The sequence below is a fragment of the Equus asinus genome, chromosome 13, assembly GCF_041296235.1.
Source record: "Equus asinus isolate D_3611 breed Donkey chromosome 13, EquAss-T2T_v2, whole genome shotgun sequence".
Lineage (NCBI taxonomy): Eukaryota > Metazoa > Chordata > Mammalia > Perissodactyla > Equidae > Equus > Equus asinus.
Window position 1 is genome coordinate 31861460 of NC_091802.1, and position 19590 is coordinate 31881049.

Below are 19590 nucleotides of genomic sequence, written 5' to 3' on the forward strand. Positions count from 1 at the left end.
AGTTTCCTGACTTTCAGTTCATGGCTGTTTTCATTGCACAACCAGAGTGGAGAATCAGAAATGTTAATTTTGTTGTGGAAGCGATCCAAAACCTTACCCTGTGATCCCAGAAAAAAAAAGATCAAGTCGTATCAGCACTGTAAAGAGAGTTTTCCAAACTAAGTTTAACTTCGAAAATAAATAGCAAGAAATAAGTCAGGGGAGAGAGGTTCCCCTGAGACTACTGAGCCCATCAAATTGAAAATCATCCAAAGTTATTGATGGCAGATTTAGTGACCAGGTGCAAGCAGCCAGTTGAAGTTCAAAGTGGGCCTGATGCCCCTCAGTGTGCGCTGATGGAACATCGTGTTCTCGTTCCTTGGCCATGCACTGTCTTGGGATCATTAGCTTCGCCAAGTTTTACAATTGCTCTTACAAAGACAATAATGCCTGCTTCCTGTATAGTTTATTTAAGTAAACAAGAAGGAGACAGCAAGGTAGATCTCCTTGTGAAGCAAGACTTTAAACATTTTATCTAAAGAAAGAAAGCAAGAGAGCTTTTTCTCTGCATTGTTCCGTAAGATACGTTCACAAGATAAATAGTTCTATTTTGAACTCAGTTCGGCTGGGCAAATCATTGGTTTCCCAATCCCCGCCCACGTCATGGACATCAAAGACTTTTTAAGTGGATAAAAATGTGTCCAGTTTCTTGAGCTGGTCCTAGTCTCCATCAGTGGACCACTACAGAGGTTCTGTGGGAAGGTGATTGCATGTTTTTTCTGGCAAAACAGTCATTTCAAAATGCAAGAGTTTATTTTGGAGGGAGCATAGACTCTTTATGAGCAACAGAAAGTGTGCACATCATCTGAACACAGAAACAATATTACACAGGGATCAGGAGGGTGAACTTTAGAGTCAAACAGCTTTTGGTTCTAGTCCTGGGCTCCACCATTTTCCAAATGGTGACTTTCCAAGGCAAGTCCCCTAACCTCTTCATCAGTTAATCTTCATCTGGCACCAACCTCTTGGATTATTTGTGAATATTGAAAGAAATAATAAATGAATAAAAGGTGTATGACATAAAGGAAATGCTCAATAAATATTTATGTTTATTATTAATGGTGCCTGTGGCTGGATCCATATGATACCTACCATCCAGAGAATACTGAAAAAATGCTAATAATAATGCCACTAAATATCTGGACACTTGGAAATAATCCATTTGAATAATGATCTGAGTTTTCAACTTTATATCTGATTTCAATATAGAGCCATACCTTTATTTATTTGGCAAAGGCTTTCTGAGTATGCACAGTTGCTGGTACCACACTGATACTTCAGGAGCTTAAGGGAGATCTTCCAGTCAACACGATCTTGGTAAAGCCCAATAAAACCACTTGCTTATATGGCATGAATCCCAAAACATGACAATTCTAAAGAAACCCATAGTGGACTTGGACTGATATTTTTTTTAAGCATTGACTTACGGGGGAACATAAATTAGTTCTTGGTAAGACAAAACCTGTTCTCCACACATGAAGTGGGGAGATTGGAACTTTCTATATGTACTCATCTATGTAAGTAGTACCTTTGAGTAGTGATCTGTGGAAGAGAAAACATTTTCATTTCCAGAAAATGTCTATGGGGTGTTTTTTTCATGAAAGACAGTGTACAAAAAGAATTGCATAGTTATGTTCTCATTTTCAAGGAGTTTAAAATTGAACTTTAAAATCGAATCAATATAGTCTTTGAATATAGTCAGTACAGTTAAAGACTCAAATTGGAATTCTCGAAATATTTATTTTTTTGTTCTGTGAAAAAAGTTAGCAATCTCAAATCGTGTGTAAAACGTATATATGGGTCAGCAAGTGGATGTATATGTTTCTATATATTCATAATTTTAGTGGAAAACTCATCTGTGAGCCCATGACAACATTATTTGGCAACTCAGACAATGCTTCACGAATTAGTAGGCAGGCAGTGCTGCCACTTTCTCTAGCATTTGCCTCTCCACTGGAGAAGTGGATAGCTTTGCACAGCTATGCTAACAAAATTAAGTGCATAACCTCCACTCCATAGCTGCTCTTTGTCCTGGCCCTGTATTTCTGCTGACAGTAGTACCAAGCTATTAATTATTTAGGCTTTAAAATCTTACAAATCTCTCTCCCTTGGTAACCAAATTCACATGAAATCCACTGCCAAGTTTTGCTGATTCTGCCCATTGTAGGGACTTCCCACCTGCATGCATTTCCCAATATCAGGCCCCCAGCACCTCTCACTGGACAATCACACAGGTCTCCTAACTGGTGTCCCAGTCATTCTTTCCCCATCCCCCTTTTGACTTTCTGCAGTGCATCCCAACACGCTAATGCCGGGGAACTTTCGATACCTCACAGAGCTGACTATACCATCCTGCTCAAAAACCGCATTGCTCTCAAAATACGGTCCAAACTTGACTTAGAGGCAATCGTATCACCATAAACCATTTCCATTCTCATTTTGACTGCTCTCTGCCTGCTCCAGGCTCTCTAAAATTCAGCCACACAGGCTGCTCAAAGCTCTCTGCAGAAGACGTGCACTTTTCTGAGCTGTGTTTGAATAGAGACATTCCCCCTCAGAATCCCCTTCTCTCCCTCCTGCTTTTGATGTCAAATGCCTGTCTGCCATGACGCTTTCCCTCCCACCTAGACTAGGCTGATTTAGTCTTCTTTGGGCCTCCCATAGCAGTTTGTTATTCCCTCAAGCACAAACATTACCCCATGGCTTTCCTGTCCTGGACCGTAAGCTCCCTGAGAGCAGAGACCTTGCTTTGTTTGCTGGTTTGGATCTGCTCAGATAGAGTATTGAATAAGTTCCTGGCACCCAAAAGGAGAAGAGTAAATACCAGTGGAACTTAAATGCTCCTGAAGGCAGAGGAACAGCCTAGGCGACTTCTGAAATGCCCCTACTGCCATAGCATCTTCCACAGACTCCACTGGGACCAGGCTTGTGTCTCAAACTCGCCCAAATGTGCTTGGTAACACAGCTCTGTTTCAATACCCAGATGTGTATGAGGCAACACACATGGTTTAATGATTCTAGAAGCGCTAGGTACCCTTTTGCAGAGCACTTTTCCAAAACTAAACCTAGTGAGATTAGGTCATCCTGAACCCAAGAAAATGAGACTTAGTCTAAAGTTAGGAATGTATACACAATCTAATAAATAATAATAAGCAACAGAGTCCTCATAAGACGTTATAGGAGAAGAGGTACCTGGATTTGAGTCCTGGCTTTGCCTGTTACCCTAGTAGAAGATCCCAGGCAAGGACTTAACCCCACTGAGTTTGTTTCTTCAACAGTGGAATGAGAATGCAAATACCTGAGATAGGGTCTGTGTTATGGGTAGTACGTATGAGACACTTGATAAGGGTTAACGCACTCCTTTCGTCATCAAACTGAGCATGTCACGTGGGTCACTGCTCTGGAGTTCAGTCTGGGAAGAGTGCTCTTCTCTGCTCTTCCATTTCTTTCTTTGAAAGATCGAGATGATGAAAACTACTTGTGAAAATAAACTCAATGTTCCTCTTACCCAAGCAAAGGGCTTAAAATCTATGGTTTCAAGTTTATTTTTCTTTATTTGGGGGAGGGTCAACACAGATGTGCCCATCCCTTGAAAGTCACTTGAAGACTAGCATTACACGATGGGGAGACGGTTCATCAGGTCAGAAGGTGTATTTTCTCTAGGAATATGGAACGAAGAAAAGCTAGCTGACCATTACAGGCTCTCATAGATTGTTGGTTTTTAGAAAATTTTACATATGGTGTGGTGGTTTCAAATCCCCAGCACCAGATAGATGTTGAAGCCCAGAAATTATGTGCTGATTAGGAGTTGATTAAGGTCATACCACGTGCACCTCAATTTATGGACAGGACAAGTAACATTTTGCACCAGAGGCTAGGAGGAGATTGCTTCTGTAAAAAGGCATAGAGGGCCCCATACTATTAGGTATCAAGAGGAGTGGCAAAGAGTGAGGTCACTGTCTTTCCTTCCCTTCCCTTTCCTGGAGAAAGGCAAGCATGTTGGGCTTCCTACAAGCCCTGGATACATGACGCATAGCCTGCTAGAGGAAGCTGACCCGAGTGGTATGCACCTGTTTTGGGAAAATGTCAGCCCAGTTTACTGTAACTCTCTACCTTTGAGTTTCCTCATCTTAGGCCTCCAAAGAATAATGTACATAAACATAAAGAATTATGCAATATACATGGGGATGTATCAAGATCACAGAAGTTTCAGCATATGTTCAAATTTTGAAATAAGAAAATCAATTCTTCTCATCTGAGGCCAGAGTGACAATAGCTCTTGTTGAAGTGAGAGATGATTTACTCAGCCCTCCCTAAGGTCCCACTGTGTCATTTGATTTCAGTGACTCTGTTTTCCTATGTTTATGTGATGTTTCATAGTTACTCAGAACAAACTGAATGAGAGAATGGTGACCAGGATGTGCATCTAGAAGATGTATGTTTTCCTTTCTATATTCACATGGGTTTTATGAGTTTCTGGTACCTGGAAATCCACCATAAAATAATAAAATATATATTTATATCTAAGGCATATTCATTGTTCCTCTGGGTACCATCAGATCTTAGACCTCAAAGACAAGTGCCTGGGAATGGGGGGAGAGGAGCAATAATAATATGACCTGTTATCCAAAATGAACACACAAGCTCAGATCACTTTCCAAATCGTCCATGATTTCAGAACATAAATGCAGACACACCCTTAAAAGAAGCATTGGACAGGAGAAAAACTGGCCAGCTTCCTGAATCTCACAGAATCCAATTAGACGGGTTGATGACCAAGATCAAAGGCATGTGGTGATTGGACGGAGGGCCGGGAGGAACTGGCATCTTCAGGGCTGCTGGCAATTAGCCAGCTCAACCACACCAAGCAAAAGCAGACAAAGTAAATAGGGGTGAGTAACTGAATGCACAAGGGGGTCCTCTTCACAAATGCAAAGTTTATCTGTTCCAAAAGGAGAAATTCCCAGGGTTTCAACAGCATATACTCAATGGCGAAATCAAAATGCCCCCCTTTCCAACCTAGAGCCTGAACCCTTGGCTTCTATTGGAGGGAAATGGGCAAAATCTCCTCTTTGTCGCAGCATTCACCATCTTCCCTGCCTTCCTGTGCTTCTGTATCCCTCACCTAAGTAACTTTGTTTCTGGTCTTGTTTCTAAGTCAAATGAGTTTTTTCAAATTTGAGGGAATTGTCTCTGGAACAGTAAGTGTTCCTGGCTTGGCTGTTTATGATGCCTTTTGTGAAAGGTTGCCTCAGTTCATCAGAGATGTGATTTTCCAGTCCACCATCATTTCCATGGTGTCTTGCCATTCTCTGATGAAAAGCGTTGATAAGACCACTCCTCTGACTTTAAGGAGAGGGTCCACACAAAAGCACCAAATGCAATTTCACCATTAATCCTTTTCAACCTTTCCTCCTCTTACTTGCATGTTACAGCGAAAGATATTAGTTAACCGTCCTACTCCCCACCCCCACAGACTTTCCGAACTCCACACCCACCTAGAAGTCTAGAACAAGGATTACAAAATCTTTTCTGCAGGTTCACAGTATTACAGAGGGATAGGATCAGGATGGGGCTTTGGTTAGGGAAAAGCTTGAAAATGAAAGCCAGAATGAGGATGTAAGGAGAGAAACACAAAGGAGGACATTCTTTTCAAACTTGGTTCCCTTTTTAAAAACGTGGATTACATTCTCTTCAACGGAAACCTAGAGCAAAATACAGCCGCCTTTAAGGGATTTTTCTCTCACCAGTTTTTCTCCGGTCCCTTAATTGTGTTTAAGCCTTGTTGCGAACTTTGTTTACGGTCCCTAGTGCGGTGATTTGCATCCCCCTTTCTGGGTCGTCGTTGGCCGGGGCTGGCAGCTGTCTCAGTCCGATTCTAGCTGGGAAAGGTAAGAATCTTTGCTTTGCTTTTTGAAAGATCTGCGAGAGAAATGCTGAATGCCTTCGGAGGGGTGGGTACAGGGGGTATAGATTTAATTCGTGCATTGGAAGCTTTCTGAAAAGTTTTCGAAACGTAAAGGAATCTCCTGGAGCCCTGTGTTTTAAAAAGAATCAGAAAGATTTCCCCTCCCTTCAGAAAGAAGGCTTGCAGAAAGAAGGTCGCCTCGAGGATGAGATTCGCCTTTGGGGGCAGGTGTCGCTGAAGGAATTCCCAGGGGTATTTAACATCTTATAGGCATAGAGTGGAAGAAGGAAAAACCATTCAAAGACACCGGGCGTTGATCACTAGGAATTCTCTTTGAATTTCAATTTGAAGAGGTAAAAGTCAGTTACAACTGCGTATGTGGGTGGGTATAATGATAGGTATCTATTCTTTGGATACTATTTCTTCTTTATCCCAAATCTTTCTACTTCTTTGTATTTACCAACACAAATCATCAGTGGTCTACTCAGAGGCTGGAGTTGTGCATCCGTGTGTGTAGGCAGATGCACACCCTCTGAAGAAGAATTAGGGTGCACGCAACACCTGAAGCCTGGAGAAAGCTTTATCAGAGGAGAAATAATGACAGACCTGCCCACGCACGCTCCCGGCGCCCGGATGCGCTCTCTGTCCCTCCTCAGAGACGCAGCCCAGGGCTCTCGCTGGAGAGAATAGGCGCCTCTGGCTTCTCTCTGGAATAAGTTCGATCCATGTACCTTTGACTTTGGTGATGGGGGAAAATAATCTTCAACAGGACGGAGCGACATTCAGAGTTTCAGTGGAGTTATTGGACTACTTGGGGAGAAAGCGGCCCGTGCTAGGAAGTAGAGAAGAATTGCCTGCCAAAGGCCACAGTTCGCAGGAGGGAGGACCGTTGCACTTTGAAGGAGCTTCTCAAGAACCTCCAATATCTGTAGGCAGTAGCCCTCAACATCCGCATCTTCCCAGGGCGGTGTTGGCAAGGGCTGAAATGCCCTGGTTCTAAGTATCCCTTATTTTCAATGCCAAGTGACAGCATTCTTCCTGACTGATGACTCTGTCCCTTTATGCGTGAGGATGGTGGCCGCCGAGGCTCTCCAGGTACACACGGACCTCAGCGGGCTGGGCTCCCCCAACTCAGCCAGGCCTCAGGGACTTTTCAACTTTATTTTTTAAAATGAAGAAGCACTGTCTCAGGCTTCCATTCTAGAAAAAAGGACGTCTGGTCCCTCCGCATTTGCAACAAAATCATTAAGGTATTGTTATTAGAGGAGGCTGGAAAGAGTGAGCTGTCTTAGAACAGAGGCGAGATGCTTGAGGACACCCAGGCCCTCTGCCAGCACTTAGAGAAATCTAAGGACCCAAGAGAGAGAAGGAAGACCAGTCTCTTCCGCGATTTTATTTAGATTTGTAGATTCACTGTATCAATTAAAAAGAAGTTATTAAAATTTGTATAGATTAAAAACTAGAGGGTGGATAACTTTTAGCTACAGAAGTGTAGGAGTGAGCTTATAATAGTCACCCAGTATTATCTCACTTTTTGCCTCAAAAAGACTATTTGGGGCTTTAAATTTTCAAATAGCTTGTCTATAAGAAAGTATAAACCTATATGGCCCTTTGGGGGGAGGGGGTGGGAAATAGACTTTTAATTTTATTGTTTGAGGGCGAAATGTGTCAAGCCATATAGGTTTGAATGTTTAAAATACCTTGCTCATTAAAGTGGGCCAAGGAGCAATAGACTGACATCAGCCAGGACCTTGTTACTGACCTGCTGAATCAGAATCGACATTTAACTAGCTCCCCACGTGATTTATTTGCCCATTGAAGACTGGGGTTCGAAACAGGAGTTTCTTTCTTTCTGTGTGACTTTTGTCACGTTACTTAACCTCTCTGAACCACATTTGTAAACTATTTATAAACTCATTTATAAAGTAGTGAGAATTAATGTTAATGCATGCACATTGCATGTGCCGTGCCCCCGTAGTAGGTGCTCTGTAAATGACAGTGGTGATGATGATGATAATTTCAGCATTGCCAAACTTACCTCCCAACACAAGTAGTAAGTAATTGTGTTTAAACCAAGATGACTTGTTTTCCCCCTTTACCACAATATTTGTACCTCCCATCCTGGTTCCTAAATGAATTAACATCAAACGAGGTGGGTGTTAAGCTTCAGATGGCCAACACACACACGTATAAAGAAAGAATCCTGGGGAAACCTAGGAACATGGATTTTTGCTGGCTGAGAGGCTGAATTCAGCTGCCCGATGACTTCACAGCTGTTCCTGCTGCCCTAACGTGTCTGTCCCTTCGGCTCTGTCCCCTCAGCTGGGTCTGCAACGCTGACTCGGGGATTTTCTTATGAAAATGCCTCATGGGCGGGAGGAAGATCTGGAGGTTGGCCGGGGAAAAAATGAGTAATGCAAAGCAGTATGCTGAGTCCATGCTGCAAGAGAAATAAAAGTCAAAGCTGGCTTCTGTCTCTGGGGACTCTAGAATGATTCTGACTTATCATGTCACTGAGCAGAGTTAGGGGAAGCCAAAAGTCGGAATCTGCTGGCAAGGAAAAGAACGGAGAGGAAAAAAAAAAAAAAATGGCAGGGAGGGGCAATCCGGAGGGGGAGGAAATAAAAAGAGAGAGAGGGAAAGACAGGCGTCATTTAGAAACAGAGGTAGGGTGAAAGAAAGAGCTCCAGGATCTAAAACCAACCATCTAGTACAGTATTTTTATAGCTTTTCTTTTCCCCAGGGGAGAGCCCTGTCCTGTCATTTTATTGACAAACGTGTTGTTACAGGCTCTTTTCCCAGAAGTTGACCGAAGAAGCTCAAGCGTTTCTTCCCTCCCAAGCGGAGTGGTTTCCCTGGTAATGGATTGCTTCTCTCCAAGGGACGCGTAAGTAGTTTGGGAGGCAGACCTTCATTTTCAGGTTAGCTTAAATCTCAGCTTTGGGGTGAAGATTTTTCTTTCAGATGTAATCTCAAATGTCCTTTTACTGGCCTAGCCAGGATTTAGGGTCTCATTGGACAGCAGTGCTTAATTTGGTGACAAAATTACATGCAAACAGGCAGCTCTAATATTTAGCTTTATTACACAGGGAGGGATATTTGGACCTCCCAGGGCAGGGAAGGACCTGTGAGGTTTGATTTTGGGTTGAATGTGTTTTCAGTGGATGCTTAATATGTTTCAAGTATTAATCTCATTGAATAGTCTCAAGTGTCTTCCTTGAATGGCTTTTAGTAACTTCAGCTACTCAACTCTTTAGCAGCTAGATGGCTTCTCGAGGACAAAAGAGAGTGACTTAACATATCTGAGAAGCAGACAAGAGTATCCACTGATTTCTCATAGACAGGATTTCAAGCAGATGTTTTTGATTGACAGTCTCAGATTTTGTCCTGAAATGTTCAGGTTCGAAATATTTAGAAAGTGCATGGCAGCAAGTTTTGTACACAAGGGCTAAACGAACTTGTGGAACTTTACTGAAAATCTAGCATGCTTGTTTTTTAAGCGTGTTATAGTACACATAATATCAAAATTCTTTTGTTGAGTTTAAAGGAAGATTTGTGAATGAAAAGCTAATCACTCTAACAGTTGAACTTTAATGTTAGAAGCACAAAATTATATCCTACAAAATTGTTGAATTTTATTTTTCTTTTTTCAAATGGATCAGAGGATAGTGTCACATTTTAGGTCACAAATTCTAGCTTTATCGTCACTGAAGTTTTGCTGAACTGCACCCCTACTGTGGCCCCAGGATACGTGTTAGGCTTTGTTCAATAGTTACGCAATAACGACTTGTTGACTGTCAAGTTGCTGTAGAAGGACATCATTTGCACGCTGGCTGCTGGTCTTGACATTGATTTGGTGGGCAGCGAATGGGTGACAGTTTGGAAAGAATGCATGTTATGCCCGGAAACATTGGCAGAGTCTAAGTTGCTATGAGTTGTGGAACGAACTGTTCAAAGTATTGTTTATAATGGATTCTCCTCTTGAATGAGGCTGTCTCTGGATTAGGATAGAGGGTTTTCTGTGTGTTTAGAGCAAAGAGAAGCAATAGACAAGACGGAAAGGCTTGTAAAATATTTGTAGACCACCAGGGTATATTAAACACTGTAAAGTGCTTCCTGATTTTTATATCTTCCCTTTCTTTATGATTATCTGCCTTATCTTGCTTTTTGCCCAATGCAAAGAGAATTAGAAATGCAAACAATTAGAGAAAAAAATTATAGTTCATTTTCACATGCATCCATGCCTCCCAGAAAAGACCACAATGGTGTTTCCCCAGTTCACTCTGATGCATTTAGCTGACATCTCCTGTCTTCTCTTCCACAGCTTCCACCCTGGTGAGACCCCCTAGGTTTAGTGTGTGAAACCAGCTAGGAGACGCTGCTGTAAAAATGACTGAAGAGCCAATAAAGGAGATCCTGGGAACCCCAAAGTCTCCCAAGCCAGTGACAATGGAGAAGAGCCCCAACGGTGAAGTGATAGTCACCATGGTCCCCCTGGTCAGTGAGATTCAGCTGACAGCAGCTACGGGGGGTGCTGAGCTTTCCTGTTACCGCTGCATCATCCCCTTCGCCGTGGTGGTCCTCATCGCTGGGATAGTGGTCACTGCTGTGGCTTACAGCTTCAATTCCCACGGCTCCATCATCTCCATCTTAGGCCTGGTCCTTCTGTCATCAGGACTTTTTTTGTTAGCCTCCAGCGCCTTGTGCTGGAAGGTGAGACAGAGGAGCAAGAAAGCCAAGAGAAGGGAGAGTCAGACGGCTCTTGTGGCAAATCAGAGAAGCTTGTTTGCTTAGGACTGAATGAGACCAAACGGGATACGTGGCCTGAAAAACCTGCTCACACTGTGTGAGCCAGTGTACCCAGAACGGGTGGGAGAGAATGGACTTGGCATCACAGTGGGCTAGAGGAGTGAGGGCGGATGGACGATGGGCGGGTAGAGGGAGTTCTCTTTTGTGGGGAACAACTTGAGTCTTCTTCAATGACAAACTTAACTCTAAGGGCTATTTTTAAGGCTGAAAAATCAGCTTTTTCTCTACATTAAACATTTTTGGGGTCATGGGAGGTGCGCAGCTTTAGGCAACATTTGGTTCACCTTGAAAAGTAGCTGAGAAAATAATCAGACAGTTCTGCACACCACCGACCTGCCTCCGAAAGAACCCACACTTTTAAGATGCTGTATCATAAAAATGTTCTGCCAAGAGTCTAAATGGCCTTGGACTTTGCATACTTCTATGAAATTCTGTGATAATTTTTTTTTCCCAATAAGCTGGTTCTGTGGCATCTGTTTTTTCACTTTCAGTAATTCATCACTGGTGGTACTTTTTCTTGAAGAGTAAACTAATATTTTTTATGTTTTAACATTGGACAGTTTTAGATGATTGTAATGATGTGTCAGAAGTAAAAAAAAAAGGTAAAAGATGTAGCTACTAGATGACACGGGGGGGTTAAATTAATATTAAAGTAACCCAATATAGCACTTTTGATGACTTTTATATAAAAGTTTAATGTACATTTCATTAAAAATAATAAATACTCATTGCTGCTGAAACTTCTTAAGACTTTGTTTCTATTGTAGTTATTTTTATTGCATTTCCAAATGGCCCGTCTTCCCTCATGTACTACGTCTCAATTGTATTTCTCTCAAACGGGCATGTTACTTCTTCCTAACGTAACTAGAAGAGTTTTATTTTTTTATCACATCATTTCTTTCATGACTTCTTAAACATAATATTAATTATGTTTCCTATTTTCTAAAAGATTTCTATGCCATTACATGTAGGATAGCAATGCCTGGGGTCAGGAATTTTATAATGTGTGTTACATGTTTATGGAATCAGTTGTTAAATATTTGCTTAACATATTTTTGAGCACCAGCCATATGCCAGGCATTGTGTCGATTCTCAGGGGGCTTAACTGAGTTAGTCCCAATATAATGCAAATAAGATTACTGCTTGAATTCTGTGGATATTGAGCTATTCTACACACAGTTACATCCTGTAACTTCAGCCAGAAATATCCCTGGTCCATGTTGTTTAAACCAGGTTAAACTAGAATGGGAAGATAGTTAGACATGAAGCCTTTCTTAAACCTTGGAAAACAAAGCAAAACAAAACAAGCACAGCATAGCACTTTCCGTGAAAGGCATGCCATCAAGGAATTGAATTAAATATGGCCGGAGCCCTCTGGCGCTGACTGCTCCCTGGTGCTCAAGTGGTTTTGTGGAGGAGAGATGTCTTCATGGCCTAGTTTCTCTGGCCTTTGATGGTCAGAGGATGAAAGTTTGGAGTTGTTGATTATGGTAGAGCACACCACAATTGCCTTAAACACATGGGGATCAACACTCTTCTGGAAGAAATGCAAATGTGTGGCCTTGTGTTTATTTCAATGGGAGGGAGTCTTGTGCTTTGGCACGCCTCTTTTCTGCTCAGACATCTTCAAAAGCTCCTCATTACTTAATGAAGAAATTTCCTAGGCAAGTGTTCAAGGTTCTCCACGGCCTGATCCAAACAGATGTATCCAGCTTTCACTCTCCCACCAACCCGCAAACTCATGAGTTAGCCAAACCAGACAATTCACCATTCCCGGACCAGACATTAGATTTCCTGCCTCCACGTGTGTTCGAACTTCTGTTTTCCCTCCTTCCTAACGTCATCCTTTTCCTCTCCAGCTCAAAATATCCAAATCCTGCTTCTCATTATTAAAGCCCCAGCTTAAATGCGACCTCCTCTTAGAAGCTTTCCCTTTTATTGGGAAGTAACTACTCCTTCAAGAGTATTTACTTATTTATTCTTTCTTGGCACCTTTCATCTACCATGTTGATGGCATAAATGTTTTATCTTCTTCCAAATCTCCTTGGAAGTGCATAATGTTTCTTACTTTTTTTAACCCCCATGGGATGCCTAATAAAATTTCCTGCACAAGTAGGTACTTAATCAGTGTTTGCTAAATGAACTAAAGAATGAAAACTCAGAAAGAGAGTGGTTTATCCAGAATTGCAGTCCATTTGTTTTAACCTCTTAAAAGAACATACTTTAGTTCTCAATTCTTCCAACACAGGTTATCCTACCCCGCCCTGTCTCTACTGTAAGCACCAGGTCTAGGAGAGTGTTTATTACCCTTGTATTTCTCCAGCCACACCTGCCCTTCGAAATGCTTGAAAAGTAAACTCCTGAATTATTTCAGGCCGCCAGGGGGCCTCATGCTGCTACCTGAGTCCCAAAAGAAACACTATGGAATGATTAAACTGTAGTGACTGAAATGGGATCACATCTGGAGATAGCAATATCTCCCTAATGTGAGGAGTCAGAGGAGATTCTTCATTGAACACAGCCTACCCTCCTCCCTGAGCCATTTCATGATGGCTATTTCTGGATTCTTCTAGTAAGTACAGGAAGGCCTTGCCCTGTCTAGGAAACCTTCAGTCACGTTAAAGGGTATACAACCCTGCAAAGCTATAAGGCACAGAAATAGCCCTAAGCCCTGTGAATCCCAACTCCCATGAGGAGAATAAACCCAGACTTGAGTTATATTACAGTATCTCATAACATATCTCATCTCATCTTTCTTGGGCAAGGTTAGTCTTTACAGCTGGTTTTATTACTTAGTGATAAGCAGATGTTACATGCATGCATAAGCAAGATGCAAGCATATATGTATTAAAAAGACAACCTGGCCCCATCCTGGAGTGTCAGAAACCAGCTATATCACCCGGCAGGATTTTCCCTAAACCCCACACAACCCAGAATGCATAGGAACAACTTTTAACCTCACCCTGTGCAGCAGGTCTCTGCGAAGGCGAGAACCACGGCCCCTCAGGGAACTCTGTTCTTCCCACCTCCCTATCTTGGTTAATCTGGGAGTCTTGTCTAGAGAAGACAGTCAAGGTCAAGTGGATCGTGCAGAGGGCTGAGGCCAGAGGATAAGCCCAGGAGAGCCAGGTCACCAATCCCCAAACATGCCTCTCTGCACCACATCACCCCTGAGAGAATGAGAGAGAGAGAGAGAGATCTTGGTCTCTTGGGAAATACTAAGGTTTTGAACTTGGAAGTTCTGGTTATGAATCCCAGCTCTCCTATTAAACTAGTCAAGTGACCTTGGAAGTTAAGCTTCCTCTTTAAAATAAGGTGAATTTTTAAGAGATGACTTAGATTTTGTAAACTATAAAGTACTACATAATTGCAAAATTGCTGTTTATAATAACATCCAATGTTGACTTCAGCATCTTTCTCTATTTATTGTCCCAACATGCTGTTGAGCATCAAGCAGCCCCCTGTTTTAGTTAAATGGCTTCAATCAGTCATTCATTTAACCTTGACATTATCCACAAAGGCTTTCTAGACCCAAAATAATCTGAGGATAGCAGCTGTTCCAAAGAAGAAGCATAATTAACATTTCTTTAATATTGTTATAATTTTCAGTGCTTTCACATACATTGGAGTCATTGTAAAACTATATTTAATATGGAAATTCAGTTAGGTGCCCTCACCAAAAAAGAGCTCAGGAGAATGAGAAATCCTTTTTGTATTCCCACTGCCATTCAAGCCAATCTTATCCTAGGCTGCCCCACAGAAGGCAAGACCAAGGCAGACATCTAAAGAGAAATAAAATAAGTTAAATTCCTGGTGCCTGGCTTTTGAGTTTCCAAGGGCATCCCAGTGATTTAAGGCTTATCTAAGGAATTTTCAAGGCTAATTTGTTTCTGCTTGATTTTGACATGACTCTCTGAATTTAGTACTTAATCTTGTGTACAACAGGACTCCACTGAACCTGATGTGACCTGATATCGTCCACCACACTTTGAGGCTAGCAGTGCAAGTGTCCACCCAGCTCTGCAGAGGAGCAAATTACAGTTCAGAGAGGGTAAATGATTTGTTCAATCAAGGTCGCACAGCAAGTGAGGCCTAGAGCAGGGACCAATACGCTGACTGGAGATTACAGTTGTACCAGATTTATGCTCAGCCATAACTGATGTCATTTCTAGAACATTTCTTTAGGAAAGGGAAACAATAAAGGTGTTCTAACACCTACTTTCAAAAACCTCTTTTTGAAGTATAATATACATAGAGAAAAGTGTACAGCTCAACGGATTTCACAAACAAACCTGTGGAACTAAAACCCGGATTAAGAAACCAAATATTGCCAGCCTCCAAAAGACCCCCTTGGATCCACTTCCAGTCACTATCTTTCAAGGTGGAAGGACCATTCTCCCCCCTAACGTGTAGAGAATTTTTGGCTGTTTCTTAACTTTATATAAATGGAATCATAGGGGAGTACTCTCTGTGCCCGGCTTCTTCTGTGCAATATTATGTCCATACGGTACAGCTACCCTGTTGCATATAGTGGCAAATGGTTCGTTCTCATGGCTGCATAGAATTCCACGGTATGAATACATCCAAATTTATTTATCCTTTCTCCTGTTGATAGGAATTTGGATAGTTTCTAGTTTCTAACTTTTAAAAATAGCTCTGTGGTAGCCAGCCTCTCAGATGGCCCCCAGTGATCACTGCCTCCTGGTGTTCAAACCCCTCCTACATCACCTCAAGGTTGGTTAGTTTGACCGAAAGAATATGGCAGAAGTGATGGTACGTCACTTCTAAGATTAGGTTGTAAAGACACTGAGGCTTCCACTTTTGTGTTCCTCTCTCTCTCTCTCTTTCCTCACTTGCTCTGGGAGAAGCCATCTGCTGTGCCGTGAGGACACTCAGTCAGCCATGGAGAGACCCATGTGGTGAGAAACTGGGGCCTCAGCCAACAGCCAGAGAGGAGCCGAGACCTGCTAGCAACTACCGAGTGAAGTTGCAAGTGGATCCTCCCACACTGAATCATCTGACAACAGTGTCCCCAGCTGACAGCTTGATTGAAACCTCCCTAAAGAGCCTCAGTCAGAACCGTTCAGCCAGGTCTGCGTTATATAATTTTCATGGGCCCGAGGCACTTTTGTCTTCATGGGTCCTTTCTTCCATTAAAAAAAAAAAACAAAGAAAAGAAAAGCAGGGACAAAAGGATGTATTTCACTCATTGCAAGAAGAAAATTGTACTGACAAGTACTGTGGGCTCCAGGCACTGCACACACTGTGCCTAATAGATAAATTGGAACTTCCCCCAGCTAAGTCATGGATTCCTCACCCACAGAAACTGTGAGATAGTAAATGTTTGTTGTTCTAAGTTGCTAAGTTGTAGAGTCATTTGTTAGTCAGCAATAGATAGCTAATACTGTGCTATTGTGAAATGTCTTCTCCAACATCTCGGGTGTAATCGTACACATTTCTGTTGAGTTCAGACCTAGGAGGGGAATTCCTGTGCTAAGGATAGGTAAGTGTCCAGCTTTGCTGCCAGACAGTTTTCAAAAATCGTTGAGTCAATTTCTTCTCCTACCTGTACTATATGAGAGTTCTGGATGCATTACATTCTCATTGATTTTTTATATTTTCCATTTTAGTCATGCTGGTGGGTCTAACGCTTGCTTTTAAAGGATAACTTAAGAAAGGGGGTGCAGCACCAGAACTTGGGCGGTAATAGGGCAGAGTGGGCTAGAGAGGGAGAAGAGATTCGAGTGGAAAATTAAGACTTCGATTTGGGCTTTGAAGAAGCAAAGGAACAAGAGGTAACTCTGGAGACCAGGAAGCCAGACTAGAGATTGGCAGTCTAGCTCAAAATGCTAACAACAGCACTGATGAAGCACTCAGGATGCCCCAAACTTTGTGTTCTGGGCTTTGCTTGGGTGATCTCATTTGATCCTCATAAGAACCCAATGAAGTAGGTACTATTATCATCTCCATTTTACAGATGAGAAAATTGAGTCACAGATTAAGCCAACTGTTGAGATCACACAGCTAGCAAAGAGTAGGGTCTGAGTTCAAACTCCAGAACCCATTCACTTAACCACTATGCCTGGTACACAGGCACACTCCGTGGTACACGGTAACCTTTCAAGACCTGATTCAAGAATAACGTCCCAAGCAGAAGCTGAGCAACACAGAGCCAAGAGTCTCAGCTTAAACTAAAGAGCAAGACAACAGTTTTGAGAAACCAGGACTAAAAATGTAGATGATTACTGAATCATTTGCCATCCGAAGCCAGGTCTTCTTCTAGTAACTTCCATATATTTGTAGCATTTTGCAAATATCAAGACACTCCTATTAGCGAGCAAGGGACTGACTCAGAACTCTGGCCACATCTTTTGCCACCAAAGCTGGTGCTTTTATTCTCAGCCTCCTTGAGTTTCCTGTGTGGAAAATTCAAGATTCAGAATATCAGCCAGCCACAGCCTGAAACTGGAGAGAGAGTGTGACAGAAGCGCAGGGCAGGAAAATTTAACACACTTTAGGGAGAATTGAAGAAGGCTTCCTGCAGGTGGTAACTTGAAAGACCAGGGCAGGTAGAGAAGTTAGCCAGGGGGAGGGACTAAGGAGGAGCGGTGAGGGATATTCCCAGAAGGAACACCATGAGTGAATGCTGAAAGGTCAGGAAAGAGAGAGCTAGCCTTCAGCCTCTCCACCTCGCTGGATCATTGTAAGGCAAAAATGAAATAACTTGTTAAGGGGATTTATCAATGGCAAAATTCCGTCCAACCAAAGAGGCTCAATGACTCCAAGATCCAAGGGCTCAAAGTTACAACTAAAGGATCAAATGTTCAGGATCTAATTGAGCACAAACACTTCAATCTATGCGCGCTGTGGGGATCCTGAATAAAAGATCTCGCCATAACTAAAATCTCCCTCCTCCTCATCACATCAATAACTATCTTCCCTGAAGACAAGGTTGCTCTGTGGTTAAAGGTACAAACTCTAGAGACAAAGTATTCAGACTTGACATTCAGCTTTACCACTTACTAGCAGTGTGCCTTCTCTGTGCAAGTCAGCTTCTCTATGCCTCAGTTTTCTCATAAAGGAAATGGGAATACTAATGATACACTTCATAGGGTTGTACTAAGTATAAACTGATCAATAGATATAAAGTGCTTTATGCTGATGACTGGTACTCAATAGTTAATTTTAAAGCACAACTGACATATGCTTTGAGTGAGTTCGTGTGACATATAAAACTACAGAACTTTAAATGAGATGTTAATAGAAAAACAGCCATTTACCTCATGAGTGAAATTGCAAACACTGAGAGAAAATGGATTGACTCAGAAATTTTCAATCAGCCATATTGGAAGGAACCCACTCCTCCAAATCCATGTACATATCAATGTTTTGTTTTCTCGATCAGAAGCTGCATTCAGCATATCCATAACCAAATTCACGTATCTCAAAAATAACCCTGATGCTACCTGGTAGAGGGCTGGTTAGCATTTCCCTGGTGCTTTGATGTAGACATAGCGTTTTCACTTGCATCTCCTTGCTAACTCCTTCCAGAAGCTCAATGAAATATTATGTTCATTTTGAGATAAAGAAATTGAGGCTTGGACAGGTTAAATAGTTTGCTTGTGGTCAAATAGTTCATATATGATAGAAACAAGACTCACCCAGATCCAGGTCTTCTGTCTTTTCATTCCATCTTGCTGTTGCCTCACTAACCTGGGCATTGTAGGTTCCTGTAGAATGCCCTCCCTTGGGGTTCTATGCCTCTGGGCCCTGCAGTTAAGGACATTTCAATAAGTCTTAAATGGTTATGCCTACAGAGGTGCTTTATTGTTCTTTCTATTGGACACAGACATTTTAAAAGAGTTAAGGTGGTAAACTGAGATTTTCATCAACATCTGAAATAAGTGTATAGCTTTAAATCATGTAGAAAATATAACATGATACGCATGTACATTTTTCACTAACCAGCTCTTGTAGCTTTTGAGAGGTTTTTTGTTTTTAAATAATAGAAGCTTATGTCTCAATAGAGCTTATGACTCAATAAAGAGAATGTCTTGATCCGTGGTTCCCAAATGCCCATCTGAGCGCTGATGCGTCTGACTCACCGAGGAGCTCTGTAAAGACCAGGATTCCCAGGTGCCGACCCCAGAGGTGCTGGTTCAGTGGATTCAAAGTGGGACCCAGGATTGGTATTTTAAAACAAACCAAATGTTCCAGGATATGCAAATTAATACCCAAAATATGTTACCATTTTATTTCTCAATAGATTTATGATGAAGTAGAATACTGACAAATATGGTGTTTATGAAAGTGAGCGATCAGGTAAGATGGCCATATTTTATTAAAACTTAAATGCGTATTCTTTTATTCCAACTGTATTTCACTTGTGGAAATTTATCTGAATGTCAGATATAATACAATTACGAGAGTATTTATTTCTGCATTTCCAGCATTTGCACACTCATACACAAAACAGTCTTTGAACGAATGACGGTGTGTCTGTTACATATACTATGTAGCTAATGAAATGAATGAGGCAGATTGGTATGTACTATATTAACTTGGAAGGGTGGCTGCAATACATTATGTAAAAAAGCAAGCTTTCAACCAATATTTATCATACACTACCATTCTTATAAAATAAATTGGAAGCATATTTGAGCTTGTTTAAATTAAGAAAAATTATAGAGGAACATATGGTGAATTGTTAAGAGCATTTACATCATTGGGGTATTCCTTCAAGGAAAAGGAGGAAATTTTTCTTCAGATGCTTTTATATTGTTTGAACTACTGTAATGAGCAATAACTAACTTTAAAGGGTATAGAATGAGAAG

At 41.7% G+C, this 19590-nt stretch overlaps 1 protein-coding gene across 5 annotated transcripts; it reads left to right on the top strand.

Moving 5' to 3' along the window:
- Nucleotides 1-5599: 5599 nt before the first annotated feature.
- TMEM100 (transmembrane protein 100) lies at nt 5600-11504 on the top strand. Of its 5 annotated transcripts, none has more exons than XM_044745697.2 (3): nt 5600-5930; nt 8737-8805; nt 10272-11504. In XM_044745697.2, exon 3 carries the CDS (start codon nt 10337-10339, stop codon nt 10739-10741), a length of 405 nt encoding a protein of 134 aa, XP_044601632.1. In that variant the 5' UTR covers nt 5600-5930; nt 8737-8805; nt 10272-10336; the 3' UTR covers nt 10742-11504. The 5 variants fall into 5 exon arrangements, 3 of the variants coding, with proteins under 3 accessions (XP_044601632.1, XP_014716561.1, XP_070339070.1); XM_014861075.3 differs by having other exon boundaries at nt 5604-5930; nt 8737-8834; XR_011493774.1 differs by having other exon boundaries at nt 5914-7042; nt 8737-8834.
- Nucleotides 11505-19590: the final 8086 nt, after the last annotated feature.

What these genes read in the sequence shown, in the direction of transcription:
- TMEM100 (XM_044745697.2), top strand. Translation starts at nt 10,337, where the DNA reads ATGACTGAAGAGCCAATAAAGGAGATCCTGGGAACCCCAAAGTCTCCC.